Genomic DNA, 17,475 nt, shown 5'->3' with positions numbered 1-17,475 from the left:
GAGGGTCATGACCCCAGCTCTCAGCTCTGACCTGCTCGGGGTCTGCAGAAGGCTTCAGCTTTCCCTGAGCCCAGCTCTGCACCCACAACCTTCTTACCCCATCTCAGGGTGAGGGGCTGAGGCAGCCCCTCATGTTCCACATGGCATTTGTATCTAAGCTCCTCTCCAGAAGGCACCACCACAGCTGCCCACTTCTGGAAGGTTCCATCCCCTGATGGCCTTGTCTCCACAAGCTCCATGTCCTGGGTCAGGTCCTTCCCATCTTTCTGCCAGGTCAGGGTGATGTCAGCAGGGTAGAAGCCCAGGGCCCAGCACCTCAGCGTGACTTCACCTTCAGGTCTGGGGTGATGGGTCACACGTGTCTTTGGGGGTTCTGAGGAGAAAAGGCAGAATGTTCAGGAATAATTTTTTATAATTTCTGGAAACTGCAGGTGCTCAATCCTGTGGAGGGACAGCACAGCTGGGTGCTGAGAAGGATCAAAGCCTCTCAGCAGCCCACCAGATCAACTGTTCTTAGGGAATTTCTAGGACCTAGGCATTCCCTGTCTCTCACCACCTGTTGAGAAGAGACTCCTGCACTAGACTGGGAAGGTCTGAGACACTCTGTGTCACCAGAGTCAGACCCCAGTGAGTGCAGAGAAGGGGGCCCCAGAGAAGCCACAGCTCCCAAGACCCGCAGACTGAAGCTGGCTACTGTTGGGATAGCCAGGGATCTTCTCTGTCTCCATCCTGAAACAGACTGTGAGAGAAGGTTCCTCCCTGAGGAGAGCCCTTCTCCCCTTCTCAAACACTCTCAAGGAACCCAGAAGCCTTTTCTGTGTCCTGAGGCAAGACAAAGGCAGTACTGCTCTCTATTTCTTCCCCAATCAGAGAAAGAGGGAGCCGAGGGAGGATTGTTCCTCACACTACACTAACCTGAGTGTTGCTTCCAGTTCCCTAGTAATCTGTGGAGTGTGTGCACACATGTGCCCTCCAGGTAAGCCTTGTATTCCTCTGCCACACCAGCCTCCTCCCATTTGTGCTGAGTGATCTGAGCCACTTTGTCTGCTGCGGTCCAGGAGCTCAGGTCCTCGTTCAGGATGATGTAATCGCGGCCATCATAGGCATGTTGATAGTGCCCGCTTTGGAACTGACCATCTGGTCCCACGTAGCACCCGTGCATATCCTGGATAGTGTGCGACCCTGGCCCAGGCATGTACTCAGTGCAGCCCAGTCTTCAGGAACAGTCCCAAACCTAAAGCAAAACTCAGGCACCCACAGCGGGTCCCATAGCCCTTCAGCGAGTTCGTGAAGGGACTTGACCTCTGACCTTCGAGGGCGTCACTTACCGTCCTGACTCTGGTTGTACAGGTGGAGCAGGTTCCGAAGACAAGTTTGGAAATTTTGGGTGTGCTCCTTGAATATCCGCGTCTCCTGCTCCCAATATTCAGGCTCCATTTGTTCCACCCATGGCTCGCACGGCTCCGCCCTCGGATTCTCCGCGTCGCTGTCGAAGCGCAGGAACTGCGTGTCGTCCACGTAGCCGACAGCGGTGAACCGGGGCTCCCCGAGGCCGGGCCGGGACACAGCAGTGGCGAAATACCGTAGCGAGTGTGAGCCTGGGGGCGGCGCGCGGTGAGACCCCGACTTCTTCCCGGGACCCCGGACGGGCGAGCGGAGTGGAGCCCGTGAGTGGAGTAGGGCGCGGGGCTCGGGATGGTAGAAAGGGGCGGAGGGTCAGGTGGGCGACGCGGGTGCAGCCATTTCCTTCCCCACCCTGCACTCACCCGCGCGGGTCTGGGTCGGGATCAGGATGGCCCCCAGCACCAGGAGTAGTAGAGTGCACCGCACAGGGGTCTCCATCCTCTCAGGAGGAGACCAGTGACACAAATCCTGGACTTTGTAACTTGCAATCACAGCTACTTTGATCGCGTGTTCTAGGAACCTCCTAAGGGCAAATGAGGTGCTGCTGCTGAAAAGTGTCCCAAGCAGTAAAACTGACAATGACAGCAAGAGCACAAAGAGAAACCAACCCAAGCCCCGCCCTCAGCCTTCAGACCCTTAGAGTCTTGGGACTTGAGACTTTGTCCTGACTCCTTCCTCTGCACTGAGCAGTGGAGAGATATTTTCTTCAAGTGGAGACTTTGACCTGCAAGCACCACCGTGTCCCCCAGAGATCAGGGGTCTGTGTTCACCTGTAGTGGTTTAGGGTTAGGGTTACCTCACACTGCCAAGTCAGACTGCTCAGTGTTCCAAGTAGATAAATAAATGGTCCACACAGCCTTGTGCTAGACCCACAGCGGGTCCTAAAGGCTCCTGACAGGTTCCACCTGCACTGGGTAATAACAGCCTCTGCACAGCAGCACCAGATTGTCAGCCTCTCGATGCTTCCTTCACAATGCAACTTCCTCCCTTGTTCCTCCAACCTCTCAGGAGCCCGTCACTGTGTGGATCTCATGCCTGCAGTGTCTTCTGAGAAATGGGAAGACGTTTTCCTCGTTGTTCTGGTCTCTAAGTTGCCCAGAAAACCAAACAACCCCCATATTCCCTTCTGAGGTCTCTTTATGCTAAGAACCATTTATCTATACCTCCCTTAGTCTTCTTATGTGCATGCACACTCATACAAGCCCGTGTAGACACATGCACACACACATTCACACACACTCATACACAGTCACATACACACATTCACACACACACTCACACACATACACACATATGCACATATTCACACAAACCAACTACACTCATTCACATACACACACAAACACACCACACACACACACACATTGACACATATTCACACACACTCATAAACACATGTGCACACATTCACACAAACCCACCTACACATTCACATACTCACACAAACACACTCACACACATATACTCACAAATACACACATACACTCACACACATGGACACACACATTCATACATATTCATACACACTCAGACACACATTTACACACATACACACTCAGACACACATTCACACACACATACACACAATTCATTCCCTACATTCACACACACATTCAAAAACACACTCACACATATATATTCACATACTTATACAACACTCTCACACACATTCACACACATACACACTCAGACACACATTCACACACATACGTACACACACATTCATTCCCTACATTCACACACACATTCACGAACACACACACACATATATTCACATACACAACAATCTCACACACATTAACACACACTCACCCACATATTCTCATACACATTTGCACACACACACACTCACACTCACACACACACACACACACACACACACACACTTTCTATCTACATGGCCTGTTGCTCTCCCTTTCTGACCTTCCTGCTTCCCCTTGTTTTTGGATCTGTGAACATGGCTGTCTCCTTCCTGCTCTGGGCTCCCCAGCAGGTCAGATAATGGCTTCAGCTGCTGCTCAGTTTGATTCTCCTCCCTTGATGGGTTTTTTATAGCCTCCAATGCACTGAGAAGACTTGTCACTCTCCAGGCGTCCCCATGACCCCCATCAACACAGAGATGTGTGAGGCCGGTCTGTCTGCCTGGGATTCTCCCTCAAAAGCCATGTCCACATCTGGAGTCAACACCTTCCTTAAATTCCTGGCATTTGGCTCCTGTGCTGACTCAAGACCTTAGGTCACAGTGCACTGCTTTGAAATGCTAAAGGAAGGTTCAGACATCTCCTGTGCATTGTTGGGTGTCATTGCTGAGGTGCAGGAGGCAGCAGTGTGGACATACAGGAAGGACAGAGACCTTGTCAGAGCTGAGGTGACTAAGTTGTCAGGCACTGTCTGCTTCTTTCCAGACCGTCTACAAAGGTGGGGAAATGGCCACAACCTTCCTATGACTCCAGCCTTTATTTGTACAATCAGCAGAGCTGCTGAGCCAGAAATCACTGTGGTCCCACCAACAGAGCACCTTTTACTCCAAGACCTGCAGACACCTCAGGTCAGCAGCAGGGCCACAGCATCCAGAGCAAGCTGGGTAACTGGGGTCTTTAAGAGCTGGATGAGCAAAGGCATCCAGAGGACAGCCAGGATGAAGAGGAGGGGAGGTTCTCTCTGCTCTCAACTTTGACCTCAGCTCTTGAGTCCTTAACCTCTCCTGAGTCTGTTACAGGCATTAGAGCTTCCTGGGTTTCTGGGAACCCAGAGCCAGCTCCTGCATCTGGATACCCTGGAGAGACCCAGGCACTCTGCAGAGCACACTGGCACAAGGTGGACTATTCCTGGACATTTGCAGGCTGGTGGCCTTCTTGGAACTGTGTAGGTCTGAAGTGTGTCTACAATCCGGCCAGGGATATTCAGGAATATCTTTCCATTTGGTGGAATTGCAGGGACCCAGGGCTAGAAAGCCAGTGAGGGTGAATTCAGTACAGGTTCTTCCTGGATGAGAATCCCAAGGTCCCCAAGGTCTCCAGTGGACTGAATCCAAGGAACCGGGAGAAGTGTCCTCTGGTTTATGCAAAGCAGGGACTAGGAGACTCTCAGCTCCTCTAGAGTGTTCTTGTGTCTTTTGAATTCCTTCCTGTAACAGGCAGTGCCAAGTGGCCATGAGGCTTAGCAAGATGTAGGTAAGCTGAAGCCCCAGTAGCAGGTGTGGTTCTCAGGGCCTAGTGCAACTGTCATGACGGCTCCTGCATCCGGTATATGAGGTGGCAGTTTAGGCATCAGATGCAGGTGGTCTGCCCAAGCGGCAGGGGCGTGGGAGGAAGACTGGGAGTGGAGCTCTAGCTGATCTTCAGGCTGAGTGCCAGGCTGAGGTCAGCTCCTGACAGGTGAGAGTAGGTGTTGCCTATGCATTGCTGCACTGGATGCGGGAACAGGGGAACTTGTAATGAGTGCTCTAGAGCCAGGGAGAGCAGCATTCCAGTGACTTTGAGCTCTCTATCAGGTGGCTGCCCAGCTGGCTGTCCCCTGGGTGATGGCTGCACTGAGAAGGCACTGGACTCAAAACAGATTTCAAGGCAAAGTTTGTCTCCTACTGAGAGACCCGAGGCTGTTTCTCTCCAGTTTAACCTCAGAACTCTGGACAGCTCTGACTGCATCAAATAATCTCCATGCCAGGAGGCCTGCCAGGGCTGCACCAAGCTCAGCTCCTGGTGAGCTCAGGAACTCAAGGTTCACAGCGCCACCTGCTGGCCCATATATGCACTGATCCTCCTTTATTTCTGTACAAAGTGAGAAGTGAGAATCTAAATTTATTTCCTCACAAAAACTTTCAAGGACTTATTATTTGTCTGCTTTGGGGAATCCTGAGGACTCATTGCTTTGATATTTCACGTCCAGGACCTCTACCCCATGCCATTGATCTTTCTCTCTATTTTAAGTTAGTTCCAGCCTGTTACTGTCAGTATAGCTCTGCCTTATAATTTGAGGCTGGGATTTTAACACCTCCAGTTCTTACTCCTGAGACTGTTTGGTTCTCATAGTCTTGTATTTTTTCTAAACCTTTCAAATGCATGAGAATCTTATATTAGGTTACTTTGGTAGAATGATCATTTCAGAACATTATTTCTGCCAGTCCTGGAGCCTGGGGTTTCTGACACCATCCTCTGTGGTTTCCTCCTACAATACTAGAAGCTTGGAAGATAGGCTTCTGCCATTTCCTCGGTTTGATAGATCCCAGAACTCTTAATTCTTTCAGAGTTATTTTGAACGGTATGTTATTCCTAAAGTCCTTCTCTGACAACGCTGCTCAATAAGTGAAGGATACTGATTTTCATATTGGTTTTGTCTCCTGAAACAATAAGTGTTTCTTAGATGCAAGAGTGTTCTGTGATACAATGAGGTGCTCAAGAATCCTCTTCTCTGGAACAGGAGATAATGTGACTTCTTTCTTTCCTATACTGATCCAGTTTATGTCTTTCTTTTGTCTAATTTTGAAGCAAATGTGAAATAATCAGTGTCTCAAAGGAGATGCTGAAGAATGAATCCTTGTCTCATTGTGACCGAGGCAGAATTCTGGCTGTCTTTCCTCTGACGTTCTCTCCCTCCCTTGCACATGGGAGGAGGACAGTTCTCCTGGGACTCCTCACCTTTGTCAGGAAAAACTCTCCCTTCTCCCAGGTCTCATCCTTCTCTCAGGACAACCCAGAGTGTGTATAGGAGGAAAGATCCTGAATAATCAAGTCAGTTAGACTTCCATGAATCTCTCCCTTCTCCCAGGTCTCATCCTTCTCTCAGGACAACCCAGAGTGTGTATCAGGAGGGAAGATCCTGAATAACCAAGTCAGTTAGACTTCCATGTGCAGTCCTTGTGAGTCCCTGGCCTTGCTCAGGGCCCATTCTCATCCCCCACACAAGGTTTTTGGAGTCTGACTCCAGTGAGGCTGAGTCTCTGGCCAACCTGCTCAGGAAAGAAGTCACATTTTCTAGTGAGCACCTATAATCACTGACCCTGATTTTGTTACCCAAATTTAGAATTGCCCAAATATAAACTTATTCATAACACTGTATGTAAATTACAGAGGACTTTCACCTCCCCACACCTGATAAGCTCTATTCCCAGGAGAGGCTAACAGGCACTGCCCAAGACCCCAGAAGAAAGAAAACCGCCTGAACGTTACAATTTTTCTCCTCAGATCCCCCAAAAGCATATGTTACCCATCACCCCAGAGCTGAAGGTGCTATCACCCTGAGGTGCTGGGCCCTGGGCTTCTACCCTGCCGACATCACCCTGACCTGGCAGTTGAATGGGGAGGACCTGAGCCAGGACATGGAGCTTGTGGAGACCAGGCCTTCAGGGGATGGAACCTTCCAGAAGTGGGCATCTGTGGTGGTGCCTTCTGGGGAGGAACAGAGATACATATGCCATGTGTACCATGAGGGGCTGCCTGAGCCCCTCACACTGAGATGGGGTAAGGAGGGTGTGGGTGCAGAGCTGGGCTCAGGCAAAGCTGGAGCCTTCTGCAGACCCTCAGCTGGTCAGGGCTGAGAGCTGGGGTCATGACCCTCAGCTTTCCTTCCTGCCCCTTCCCATCCCAGAGCCTCCTCCATCCACTGACTCTAACATGGTGACCATTGCTGCTCTGGTTGTCCTTGGAGCTCTGGCTGCCATTGGAGCTGTGGTGGCTGTTGTGATGAGGAGGAGAAAAACAGGTAGGAAAGGGAGGGTCTGAGTTTTCTCTCAACCTCCTTTACAAGTGTGTTCTGTGTCATTAATGGGAAACACATCCTCACCATCCATTGCTACTGTCTCTAACCCAAGTCTATGTCAGTTCCATAAACTTTCCAGAGTAAGACTCTTCTTTTTCATTCCTTACAGGCTTTCCTCTCACAGGTGGAAAAGGAGGGGACTATTCTCCAGCTGGAGGTAAGAAGGGGCAAGATTTTCTGTGTTTCCTTGGTGGAGCTGGAGCTCAGTCAGCCCACCAGAGCCCCTCCAGCCCCACTGTCAGTCTCCTGAGTGTCTCATTTCTTCCACTGCAGGCAGCAACAGCGACCAGAGCTCTGACTTGTCTCTGGAGGCTTGAAAAGGTGACACATGGGGCTGGGATTGGACCTGAGGCAAACAGGAGAGGACAGGTTCCCAGGGGCTCTCAGATCTGGACCTCCGAATGAGTGGTGGGACTTCTGATGTTTTCATATTGACTGTCCTGACTTTTATTTTTTACCGAAATCGCTTTCTTGTGGGGACAAGTTCTGCTTTAGAAATAACAAATGTCTAAAGCTATTTGCTTTTCCTGTGTGCAAAATGGGAAGACCTGTATAGCCCCAGCTGCCTTATCACAACAGGACCCTGTCTCTGAACTTCTCTGTTTCCCTTCCACAGCCATCTTCCTGGTCCAGCAGGCACTGGGCACGTCTGCAACCTGTCAGCTCCTGCTGCCCTGAGCATCTCACTTCCACACTGAATGGAAAAATCTGAATGTGAACTCGATTGCTCAAATGTTTGACCTGAGGCGGTGATTAGTGGTAAATTAAGGGATTGAGATACTCAGAGTCCTGTGGAAGAAATAAATGGCAGTATGAAGAACCTTCCAGAGTCTGTGTTTCCTGTGTTGAGTGTGGTGGGGTCTGTATGTGAGTGAGGCAGTTTTATTTGGAGCTCAGTCCACTGTGCACTTGGTGTGGTTTGGTCACTCTGTCCTGAGATCTTTTGTCTTTGTCTCTTGGTGGAACCCCAGGCTGACAGATCTGGTCACAGGAATGCAGGGTTGGCCTGAGCCTTATTCTCTGTCCAGGACTAGGAGACCCCAGGGCTGTACCAGCCCTGTAGGAACAAAGAATTTCCTGGACAGTGGTGGTGAACACTTGTAATACCAGCACTCAGGAGACACAGGCAGGAAAATCTATGAGTTATAGGCCAGCCTGGGCCAGGGTCCTCAGGGCCACATAGGAAAACCCTGTCGTGGGAATCAAAAGAGAAGCTGAAACAATCCAACCAATAAACTAAGCAAAAACAGAGCAGAGATAATTTGAATATCTCCTCTCTAAAAAATCAGTGTACTGTCTTGTTTTGTGTCAAACTCACACAAGCTGGAGTTATCACAGAGAAAGGAGCCTCAGTTGAGGAAATGCCTCCATGAGATCCAGCTGTAAGGCATTTTCTCAACTAGTGACCAAGAGGTGAGGGCCAGCCCATTGTGGGTGGAGTCATCCCTGGGCTGGTAGACCTGAGTTCTATAAGAAAGGAAGCTGACCAAGCCAGGGGAAGCAAGCCAGTAAAACATAAAAGAATAAATATGGGCAATGAGCTCATTATCAGTCCCAGACCACAGTCCATCACTCCAGCTTCCTCCGCCAGGGAGAAGGAGTGAGCTAGCCCCGATCACCCAGGAGCATGGAGGTAGTGTCATACCTGTCAAGGGCAGTTTCTGAAACCTGTGAACCACACTGTAGAAAAATTTCAATTCAGAACATTGCTGCTGAAGGAGACCACACCTTCTAGGTCTGTGAGATCCAGCATTAATGAAGACATGCCTTTAATCCCAAGAGACTGGGGCCAACAGATCTCTGAGTTTAAGGCCAGCTGATATAGAGTAAGTTTCAGATAAGAAAAGCCTAGGTCAGGGCACTGTGGTACACACCTTTAATGCTAAAGGATGGAGGTATAGTGAGTTTGTCAAAGGAAGCACTCCTTGTTTGAAATGATGTGTAACTGAGTGGCAGACAAAGTGACAAATCAGAGAAAGATTTGACAGACTAGGATATGCTGAACTCTCAGGAGAAGAGAGAAGAAAGGGAAGCTACTTAAGAGAGAGACAGACACTGCAGGAGGAGAGGACAGTCCAGGACACAGTAGGTTCATGGAGCAGTGTAGTAGAGTTGAGAGTGTGGAGGAATACAGAGGGAGAAGGAACATTTTTACCAGAGAATTCTACAGAGACAGACTGAAGAGAGAACAAACTAGATACAGGTAAAGACAAAGAGTGAGAGATTCAGAAGGAGCCAGAAGATTAGAAAAGATTGCCAGAATTAATTTTAGGCAAGAGGAGCAATTCAGAGGCTGAGAGAAAAGCCAGGTTGTGAGCCAGAACATCTGAGTTGATCCCACCAGGTAGAGTTTAGAAAGAATAAGAAAGCTTAGCCTCAGGCTTAACATTTTAGGCCTAGATTGGATTACATGGAGGCAAGAGGCTTCCAGGACCAGGGCTAGTTTAGCAGATGAGCCAGCGAGTCTCCCAGACCACAGTTAAAACAGGACAACAAAAGATACTCTTATAACCTGCTCTAAATACAGTTACTTCAGCATCCTGTGAGTCAGATGGATACTTAGAGATCTTGTTTTGTAATGATTTACTTACAAAAGAAAGGTAACATCTGAAACAAAAGATGATACAGGTTTATCAGTTTTTCTCAAAAGGACCTTTAAAATGTTTTTTATTTATTTATTAAGATTTACTTACTTCATGAATGAGTACACTGTAGCTGTCTTCAGTTACACCAGAAGAGGGCACTTGATCCCATTAAAGATGGGTGTGAGCCAGGAAGAGCTTGCTGAAAATTGAACTCAGCGCCTCTGGAAGATCAGCATCCAGTGCTCTTAACTTGCATTTATTTCTTATTATCTTGCTCTGTTTGCCACAGTTTCTTTCAAGCACTAGAACTTTGCGATACATTTTAAAATGAGTCCCACAGGTACAATACCTTTTTAAAAAAGGTTTTCAGACTTTGTTTTATGGTATTTGACATTGACCTGGCGTTAGTAACAACATGCTGTGCAGCTCCCTTTAGCCTTGGATCACTGACACTGGGTAACATTGGGTCTTTGATGGATGAAGGTTTAATGAAGGGCCCCCTCAAGCCCAACAGCTCCCTCCTGCTCAGGGACACAGTTCTCATCCATAACACATTTAATTACACACAAACAAGGCCTAGAAATGGCCCAGGAGACCCAATGGACCAATACAAGTGGACAGGTAACAACATACAGTGCAAGGGGCAGAGGCACGGTACCTTAGGCAGAGGAGTGTGTCCTAAGGCAGCTTTCAAAGACCAGGGCTATGAAGTCTATGGTCTACTTGAGTCCCTCAGCACCACTTTGTCTCTGCAGCACAGAGGCCCGGACAGAAAGGAGGCCAGGCCAGCTGTTCTTCTGGCCAGCGCAGTCAAGAAAACCATATAAAAATGCAACAAGTTTAAAAAATAGAAAATAATTACAGTAGAGAAGGTGGCAGTTTTGGTGGCAGCTCAGGGAGAGAGGCAGGGTTTGGTGAGCTCTGGTTTGGTGACAGTGTCCTCCAGCAGATGCAGCTAACCCACTACCACGTCCTGCAGACAGCCCACAAAATGTGTGCCATAGGCTTGGGGTGAGCCTGCTCCACAGGAAGCTTCTGCAGGTCTCCAAGTGTCTGAGACCAGCTCGGGCAAACAACATGGGTCTCCCATAGCCGGAGTGAGGATTTAAGAAAAGAGACAAGTTAGTTAAAGTTGCAGCAAGACTTCCGCTAAAGATCCTGTAAACATCTTACTGGAGGTCAGGTGAAAAAGGTCAGAGACGAAAATGGATACTTCTGTGCCCACATTCTGAAATCCACCCTGCCCTGAGCTGCATTTCTAAGGATACTGCCTGGAGCTACAAATAGGAATGTACTTCCCTATGCACTTCCAAAGTACTTCCCTATACCGAATTCTTAAAAACCCTGCCCAGAACTTCTGATGTAGATGTATTTCCTTATAGTCTTATTCTTGAGAGCCCTGCCCGAACTTCAGATGTAGATGTGCTTGATACTAGCCCTTACTGGGCATAGCACAGAAGCCAGATTCCTGCCTTGGCCAGCCACAAGATGTCCTGAAATAATATTAATATTACTCCACCATCAACTGTCCAGAGGTACCAAAAATGCTCTCCACATTCAAGCCACAGGGCTCCATCTGTGTCCAATTGTGTGGCACCCAATGGGGAAGAGCCAGTCACAGGGGTTTTATTGCCAACATGAAGGGAGCCTTCCCTGTGCTCCCTGTGAGCCCTGGCTCTAAGTCAACAGTTGGTGTTGATCTTCACTTGGAGCGCAGCACAGCTGGCTGGAACCTAGGTCATAGCTCAGTTGTAGGTGCCCATCCTCAATGGCCAGAGCCATGTTTTCTGCACGTTCTGTGACCTTGCTAATCCACAGCACTAGCCCGAGTGGCCTCCGTGTGTAAGCTCAGTTCAAAGTGGTTGCTCTGCAGCGCCTTCTCACTCTCAGTCCCAGCATTGAGGTATTCAGTGTAACTCTGCCCATCAAAGGCCAGTGTTTCTAGGTCCCCCACTGACTTTTCAACTAGCCCCTTCTCACAGTGCAGCACAGAGAAGCCCCCAGGTCACAGGCATTCATAAGTGGCTTCCCTCGGGACACATGAGCTCCCATTAAGACAGGGGTTGCCCAAGGTCTGGGGACAAGGGTGGTCTGCAGAAGGTGAGACATCTACTGCCCGCAACACATGCTCCGAGTCAGCAGTTGATGGCTGCTTAGGGAGTCAGAGAAGCCATTATGTCAGCTAGGAAGGGCCCAGGACTGTCTGACAGAAGGTACCACTGCGTCCCAGGGGCACTCACACTTGACCCCACCTCTGGAAAGCACACAGCAGGGGCTGCTCCATGGCAGGGATTTGGCTGGCAGGGGCTCTTTTTATCTGCACAAGTTGTGCCAAAGGAGTTAGTTGGGCACAGACAGAGGAACATGCCAGCCTCTCGTGCCTGGCATAGGGCCCTACCATGGCAGGGATTAGGTAAGCACGGATGGTCTCCACATTCTCCCACACCAGAGCTTTGAACCACAGCCCTCTGCCGGTTGCTAAGCTCAGGCTGCTGGTTGTTGATGTTCAGCATAGGAATGTATCCTTCAGGCCAATGACCACAGAGGTCCGATCAAGCACCCTGAACTGCACATGCCCATCCAACAGAGTCAGAGCCAGGAAGTCTGCCTCGTGCATTGCCATTGTAGAGTAGCAGTCCCTCTGTCTCCAATGCCCGGAATCTAGGTACAATACCTTAAACAAGAGTTGAAGCATGTATACAGTATGTTGTAGCAAAATATAAGCTTAAATTTCTCTTAATATCCAAAAATCTAAACTAATGTAAAATATAGAGACATAAGTATATATTATGTCTAAACGTAGATTCAACAATCTATCCATTTATCCTATCATTCCCTTCTAGTCCTGACGTGGAAACTTCCAGTTTATTTGAAAGTCAGTTATGTCAAATGATGGTTGACTAGAGCACACACATGAAAGAGTGTTTCCCTGAAGAAGACACAGGGGAAAGCATGTCTTGCTAAACCACATATGTGAAAGAATGTTTTCCTGCAGCAGACACAGGTGAAAGGATGCTGTGCTACAGCAGACACATGGAAGGACCTGTGATGAATAGAATGAATGTGACCCCACAGACAGGCGGGATGAGCACTGAGCTTCCGTCTGGTTTGCTCCACTTTGCTGTTCCTCACGAATGACAGGATTGTATTGTTTTTTTCTTACATCGTTGTTGAGATCCACTTGTGGTGATGCTGCCATTGAGAGAAACTCTCCAAGAACTGCTTGTGAGGTTCCTGCAGCTTCTTGGTTGGTGGGCCTTGCAGTTTCTTCAGGATTGATCTACAGTTGCTGTTTGGGGCATGGTGTCTGTCTGCTGAGAGGACAGGATTGTAGCTGCTGGTTCCTGTGTGGGGTCTGCCGGCCGAGAACATTGTAGTGCAGCTGTTGATTTGTATTTGGTGTTTGCTTTAGGACTGAACTCCTGACAAGAAGATTGGGCTCGTCACCAAAGAACTATAATGAAACAGGTCTGCTTCCCCCATATCCTAATAACTTTTCTCTTTCACCACCTCTTCTGGGTGGTGGGCAAAAGGAGAGGCTGGACATTTATTAAATAGGTTGGAAAATTTTTGACTGCATAGCCTGCTTTTTCTTTTCACCCTTCTCAGGCGTCAACCCTAACATCAGATAGTAGAGAAAGACAGAAGAGAAAAAAGAAAGAAATTCCTGAATCCAATCTCCTTCCACTTGTTTCCTCCCTGACCAGGACCTTTAACGATTTGTGACAAACCACACTTTTACAACAACAAGCATTCATTATCCACTCGATAACCAAATACCTATCACCCCAAATCTTGGGTGTGAGGGCTTAGTGTTCTTAAATTTTCTTTTTGATATCTGGGAATGATGGTCTCTCTCAGGGCCGTAAGGCAATTAGGATAATGGTCAGGTCCTAAGAAAGCTATCTGTGACATTCGCTGTCCAGTCTCTGTATGATGGGAAAGTCAGGGCTTAACTGACGTCCTGCGTGGAGCAGTCTGTGGGGCTGAAAGATTTTAACTACATGTTTCGAAGTTGTTCTGGATGCTAGAGAAAGAGAGTCATGAACCATCACTGTGAAGTCAGCCTGCCAACAACCCACCACTCACAGGGGATTCTGGGAGTCCCTGAAACCCAATCATGTCCACATTGCTCCTCCCTGTTCAGGTCCCACAGTGTCACCTTTACAATCTGGGAGAGACACGTCAGAGCTCTGGGAGCTGTCCCTGCCTAGGGTAAAACAAAACAAATGTATACATATATGTATGTGTATATGAATGTGTATGTATCTGTGTATATGTATGTATTCCTACAAAGGTGAAACTCAGGCCCCTGAAGATTTCTCTGGATGACCTATTATGGGTTCTCAAGCTCCCAACATCTCCAACCTCACTCCAATGTCCTCAGGACAATCTCAACCCCCACACTAACCTGTAGCTGGAGTGTAGTCTCCTCTTCTTCCACCTGTGAGAAGAAAAGCTCTGAGAGTTCAAGGAAGATTTTGACACTGGAAAGTTTCCAGAACTGACAGCAGATCCAGTTGCAGACAGTAGCAATGTGTATGTTTCCCATTAATGAGTAGAGCACTCTTCTAAAGGAGGCCGAGAGAAAACTCAGACCCTCCCTTTCCTACCTGTGTTTCTCCTCCTCATCACAACAGCCACCACAGCTCCAATGGCGGCCACAGCTCCAAGGACAACCAGAGCAGCTTTGGTCACCATGTTAGAGTCAGTGGATGGAGGAGGCTCTGGGAAGGACAGGTGCAGGAAAGGAAGGTGAGGTTCATGACCCCAGCTCTCAGCCCTGAGCACCTCAGGGTCTGCAGAAGGTTCTAGCTTTCCCTGACCCAGCTCTGCACCCACACCCTCCTTACCCCATCTCCGGGTGAGGGGCTGAGACAGCCCCTCATGTTCCACATGACATGTGTAATTCTGCTCCTCTCCAGAAGGCACCACCACAGATGCCCACTTCTGGAAGGTTCCATCCCCTGAGGGCCTGGTCTCCACAAGCTCCATGTCCTGGGTCAGGTCCTCCCCATTCAACTGCCAGGACAGGGTGATGTCAGCAGGGTAGAAGCCCCGGACCCAGCACCTCAGGGTGACTTCACCCTCAGATCTGGGGTGATGGGCTACATGGACCTTTGGGGGATCTGTGTGGAAGATTTAAAAAGTCACACAGTTAATAAGATCAACTGAGATCTACACAAGACAAGTTAAATCAATGACTACACTGAACTCTGTGTCTCACACTTCAACTGTCATCGCACTAGTGACCTGCAGGTACAGCTGGTCCCCTCAGCACAGAACTGCACATTTTCCTGAGGGACTCAGAAGCTAAGAGGGAATCCACATGAGCCTTTGGATCAACATGGCCGTCCTCATGTGATGCTCTATAGCATGAGACAGGGAGCCCAAAATGGAAGATGGAATAGGAAATAAATAATTTAATATGTTTGAGTTCACATTAAAATTAGAAATTAGGGCCATGTGCTACTGGAAGGCTGCCACCACTGAGAGTCTAACACTGTGGTCATCTTGCTGACCAGAATTAACTGTTGATCCAAGTGATCAACCATCAGGAAGTGTGTAGTAGCAGAAATGTGGTGAACTCTATCAGTCAGAGAAAATGACTCCCCAATCCTGACTCTGGAGTGACAAGATACAGGTGTGTCACACAGGATCCCTGGAGTGTGCTGTGGAACCCAGTGCAGCACTCAATGGAACACAGTGGGCTCACAGGGTCTGTGGATCTTCCCTCTCGCTCCAACCCTGGATTGTAAAAGACCCTGTCATTCAGAAAGTCCAATTCCTGATTCACTATGGGGAGCACTGTGACTTGTGGGGGCAGAGGAAGAGCAGGAGGCTTCTGGATGTTTAGTTCTGACAGGACACAATCTAAGTTCACAAGAATCTCTCCTTTAATGAGAATCCTGATTGAAGTTGTCTAATTATCCAGATAGCAGTAGCCTGGTTATCTGGAGACTGATCCAAATTCTAATTCAAGGGACTGGAAAAACAGGATCACTCCAGTGCAGACAAAAACTGACTAGAAGCAAAATAATGCCTTCAAAAATAGTAAATAAAAAGGAAATTAAGGAATAAGAAAAAGAATATCCACAATGGATATTCCTGTAGGTACCCCATATGGGCTCCTCATTCACCACTCTAGGAATAGATAGAACTGGGTTTTAGAAGGGAGGGATCTGTGAGACTGTATTCTTTGGAAAGTTCTAGAAACTCAGGGAACCACCCTGGTGTAGTAGAGCCCAATGTACCTATCAGGTAAAGGAGACTTCCAGTACTGAGGTGTAAGGGCTGACACACTCAGCAGGACAGGGGTCAGTGTCCACTCCACAGACAGTGGGTGTGGGCAGTGAAGGCAGCATGGGAGAGGCCATGGCTGACTGAGGCTGAAGACTGGCAGGAGCCACTATTGTTAAGTCAATGTAAATCTCCCCCCTCCCCCGAGACAGACTTGGAACTCTCCAGATAGAAGGCTGAGCCCTGAGCCCTGGGAGTCAGTGCCGGCACTGAGAGGAGGGATCAGGAGACCCAGGGACACTCTTTCCCTCTGAGACAGGGGCATCATCCCAGCTGAGGGTTCCTTCTTCCCCAGGACTGAGCCCCAGCCCCAGGGCAGAGGGAGGAGCTGCCCGCGGTCTCAGCACCTGAGCGCAGCAGCGTCTCCTTCCCGAGCTCCAGATATCTGTGGAGCGATGGCTTGCAATCGTCCTCCAGGTAGGCCCTGAGTTCCTCTGCATAACCAGCCTGCTCCCACTTGCGTCGGGTGATGAGCGCCGCCGTGTCCGCCGCCGTCCACGTTTTCAGGTCTTCGTTCAGGGCGATGTAATCGAGGTTGTCGTAGGCGACCTGATAATACCCGCGCAGGAGGCTCCCGTCCGACCCCACGTCACAGCCAAACGTCCGCTGGGTTGTGTGAGAGCCTGCGGGACCCCGCGGTCAGCCCCGCCCACCCGCCCCGGCCCCGCCCACCCGCCCCGGCCCCGCCCACCCGCCCCGGCCACGCCCGCCCGCCCACCGCGGACTCCCGCAAACTGAAAGGGAAACCGGTCCGGGTCGGTTTTGCTCAGGAACCTCGGACTTGGGACCCCGGACGTCTCAGTCCTGTGTGTAGGGACGTGGAAGGTCGTGACCTCCGACCCGGGGTCACTCACCGCCCTCGCTCTGGTTGTAGTAGCCAAGCAGGATCCTCAGGCTCTCTCGGTAAACCCGCTCACTGCCCTTGGCGTTCTGTGTGTGCTGCTTCCAATACTCCGGCTCCACCTGCTCCATCCACCGCGCGCGCGGCTCCATCCTCGGATTCTCCGCGTCGCTGTCGAAGCGCACGAACTGCGTGTCGTCCACGTAGCCGACGGAGATGAACCGGGGCTCCCCAAGGCCGGGCCGGGACATAGCGAATTCGAAATACAGCATCGAGTGTGAGCCTGGGGGCGGCGCGCGGTGAGACCCCGAACTCCTCCCGGGACCCCGGGCGGGTGCGCGGGCCGGGAGGGGAGCAGGGCGCGGGGTCGGGACGCGGGTGGAGAAGGGCGGAGGGTCAGGTGGGCGACGCGGGGACGCGGCTTCCCCGGTGCCGCCCCCGTCCCTCCCCGCAGAGGCCGTTTCCCTCCCGACCCCGCACTCACCCGCACGGGTCTGGGTCGGGGTCAGGGCGGCCGCCAGCAGCAGGAGCAGCGTGCGCAGCACCATCGCCCCCATCGGTGATCACCTGCGTCTGAGTCCCGCGAGC

The 17,475-nt window shown here is 50.1% G+C and overlaps 2 protein-coding genes across 2 annotated transcripts in view; both read right to left on the bottom strand.

Moving 5' to 3' along the window:
- Positions 1-17,475, bottom strand: part of LOC308436729 (uncharacterized protein) — a gene marked incomplete at its 5' end in the record, with an annotated part of 45,341 nt that overhangs the window by 20,055 nt on the left and 7,811 nt on the right. Inside the window, one exon of the mRNA XM_080937716.1 lies at positions 1,329-1,598. Within this exon, the coding sequence (XP_080793842.1) occupies positions 1,329-1,598 (270 nt within the window). The remainder of the gene's footprint in view (positions 1-1,328; positions 1,599-17,475) is intronic.
- Positions 12,666-17,471, bottom strand: LOC308437030 (RT1 class I histocompatibility antigen, AA alpha chain-like). Its single transcript, XM_080938074.1, has 7 exons — positions 17,372-17,471; positions 16,901-17,170; positions 16,394-16,669; positions 14,600-14,875; positions 14,360-14,473; positions 14,158-14,190; positions 12,666-13,168 (listed from the first exon to the last, which is right to left on the bottom strand). The coding sequence occupies exons 1-7, from the start codon at positions 17,442-17,444 to the stop codon at positions 13,155-13,157; spliced, it is 1,056 nt and encodes a 351-aa protein (XP_080794200.1). The 5' UTR covers positions 17,445-17,471; the 3' UTR covers positions 12,666-13,154.

This window comes from Micromys minutus (genome assembly GCF_963924665.1).
Source record: "Micromys minutus genome assembly, chromosome: 25".
NCBI lineage: Eukaryota > Metazoa > Chordata > Mammalia > Rodentia > Muridae > Micromys > Micromys minutus.
This window is presented reverse-complemented; position numbering and strand designations above follow the sequence as displayed.

What these genes read in the sequence shown, in the direction of transcription:
- LOC308437030 (XM_080938074.1), bottom strand. Translation starts at nt 17,444, where the DNA reads ATGGGGGCGATGGTGCTGCGCACGCTGCTCCTGCTGCTGGCGGCCGCC. An exon ending in CCCGACCCAGACCCGTGCGG is followed by an intron (nt 17,171 to 17,371) that starts GTGAGTGCGGGG and finishes CGCCGCCCCCAG; the next exon opens with GCTCACACTCGATGCTGTAT. An exon ending in CTACAACCAGAGCGAGGGCG is followed by an intron (nt 16,670 to 16,900) that starts GTGAGTGACCCC and finishes GGGGTCCCGCAG; the next exon opens with GCTCTCACACAACCCAGCGG.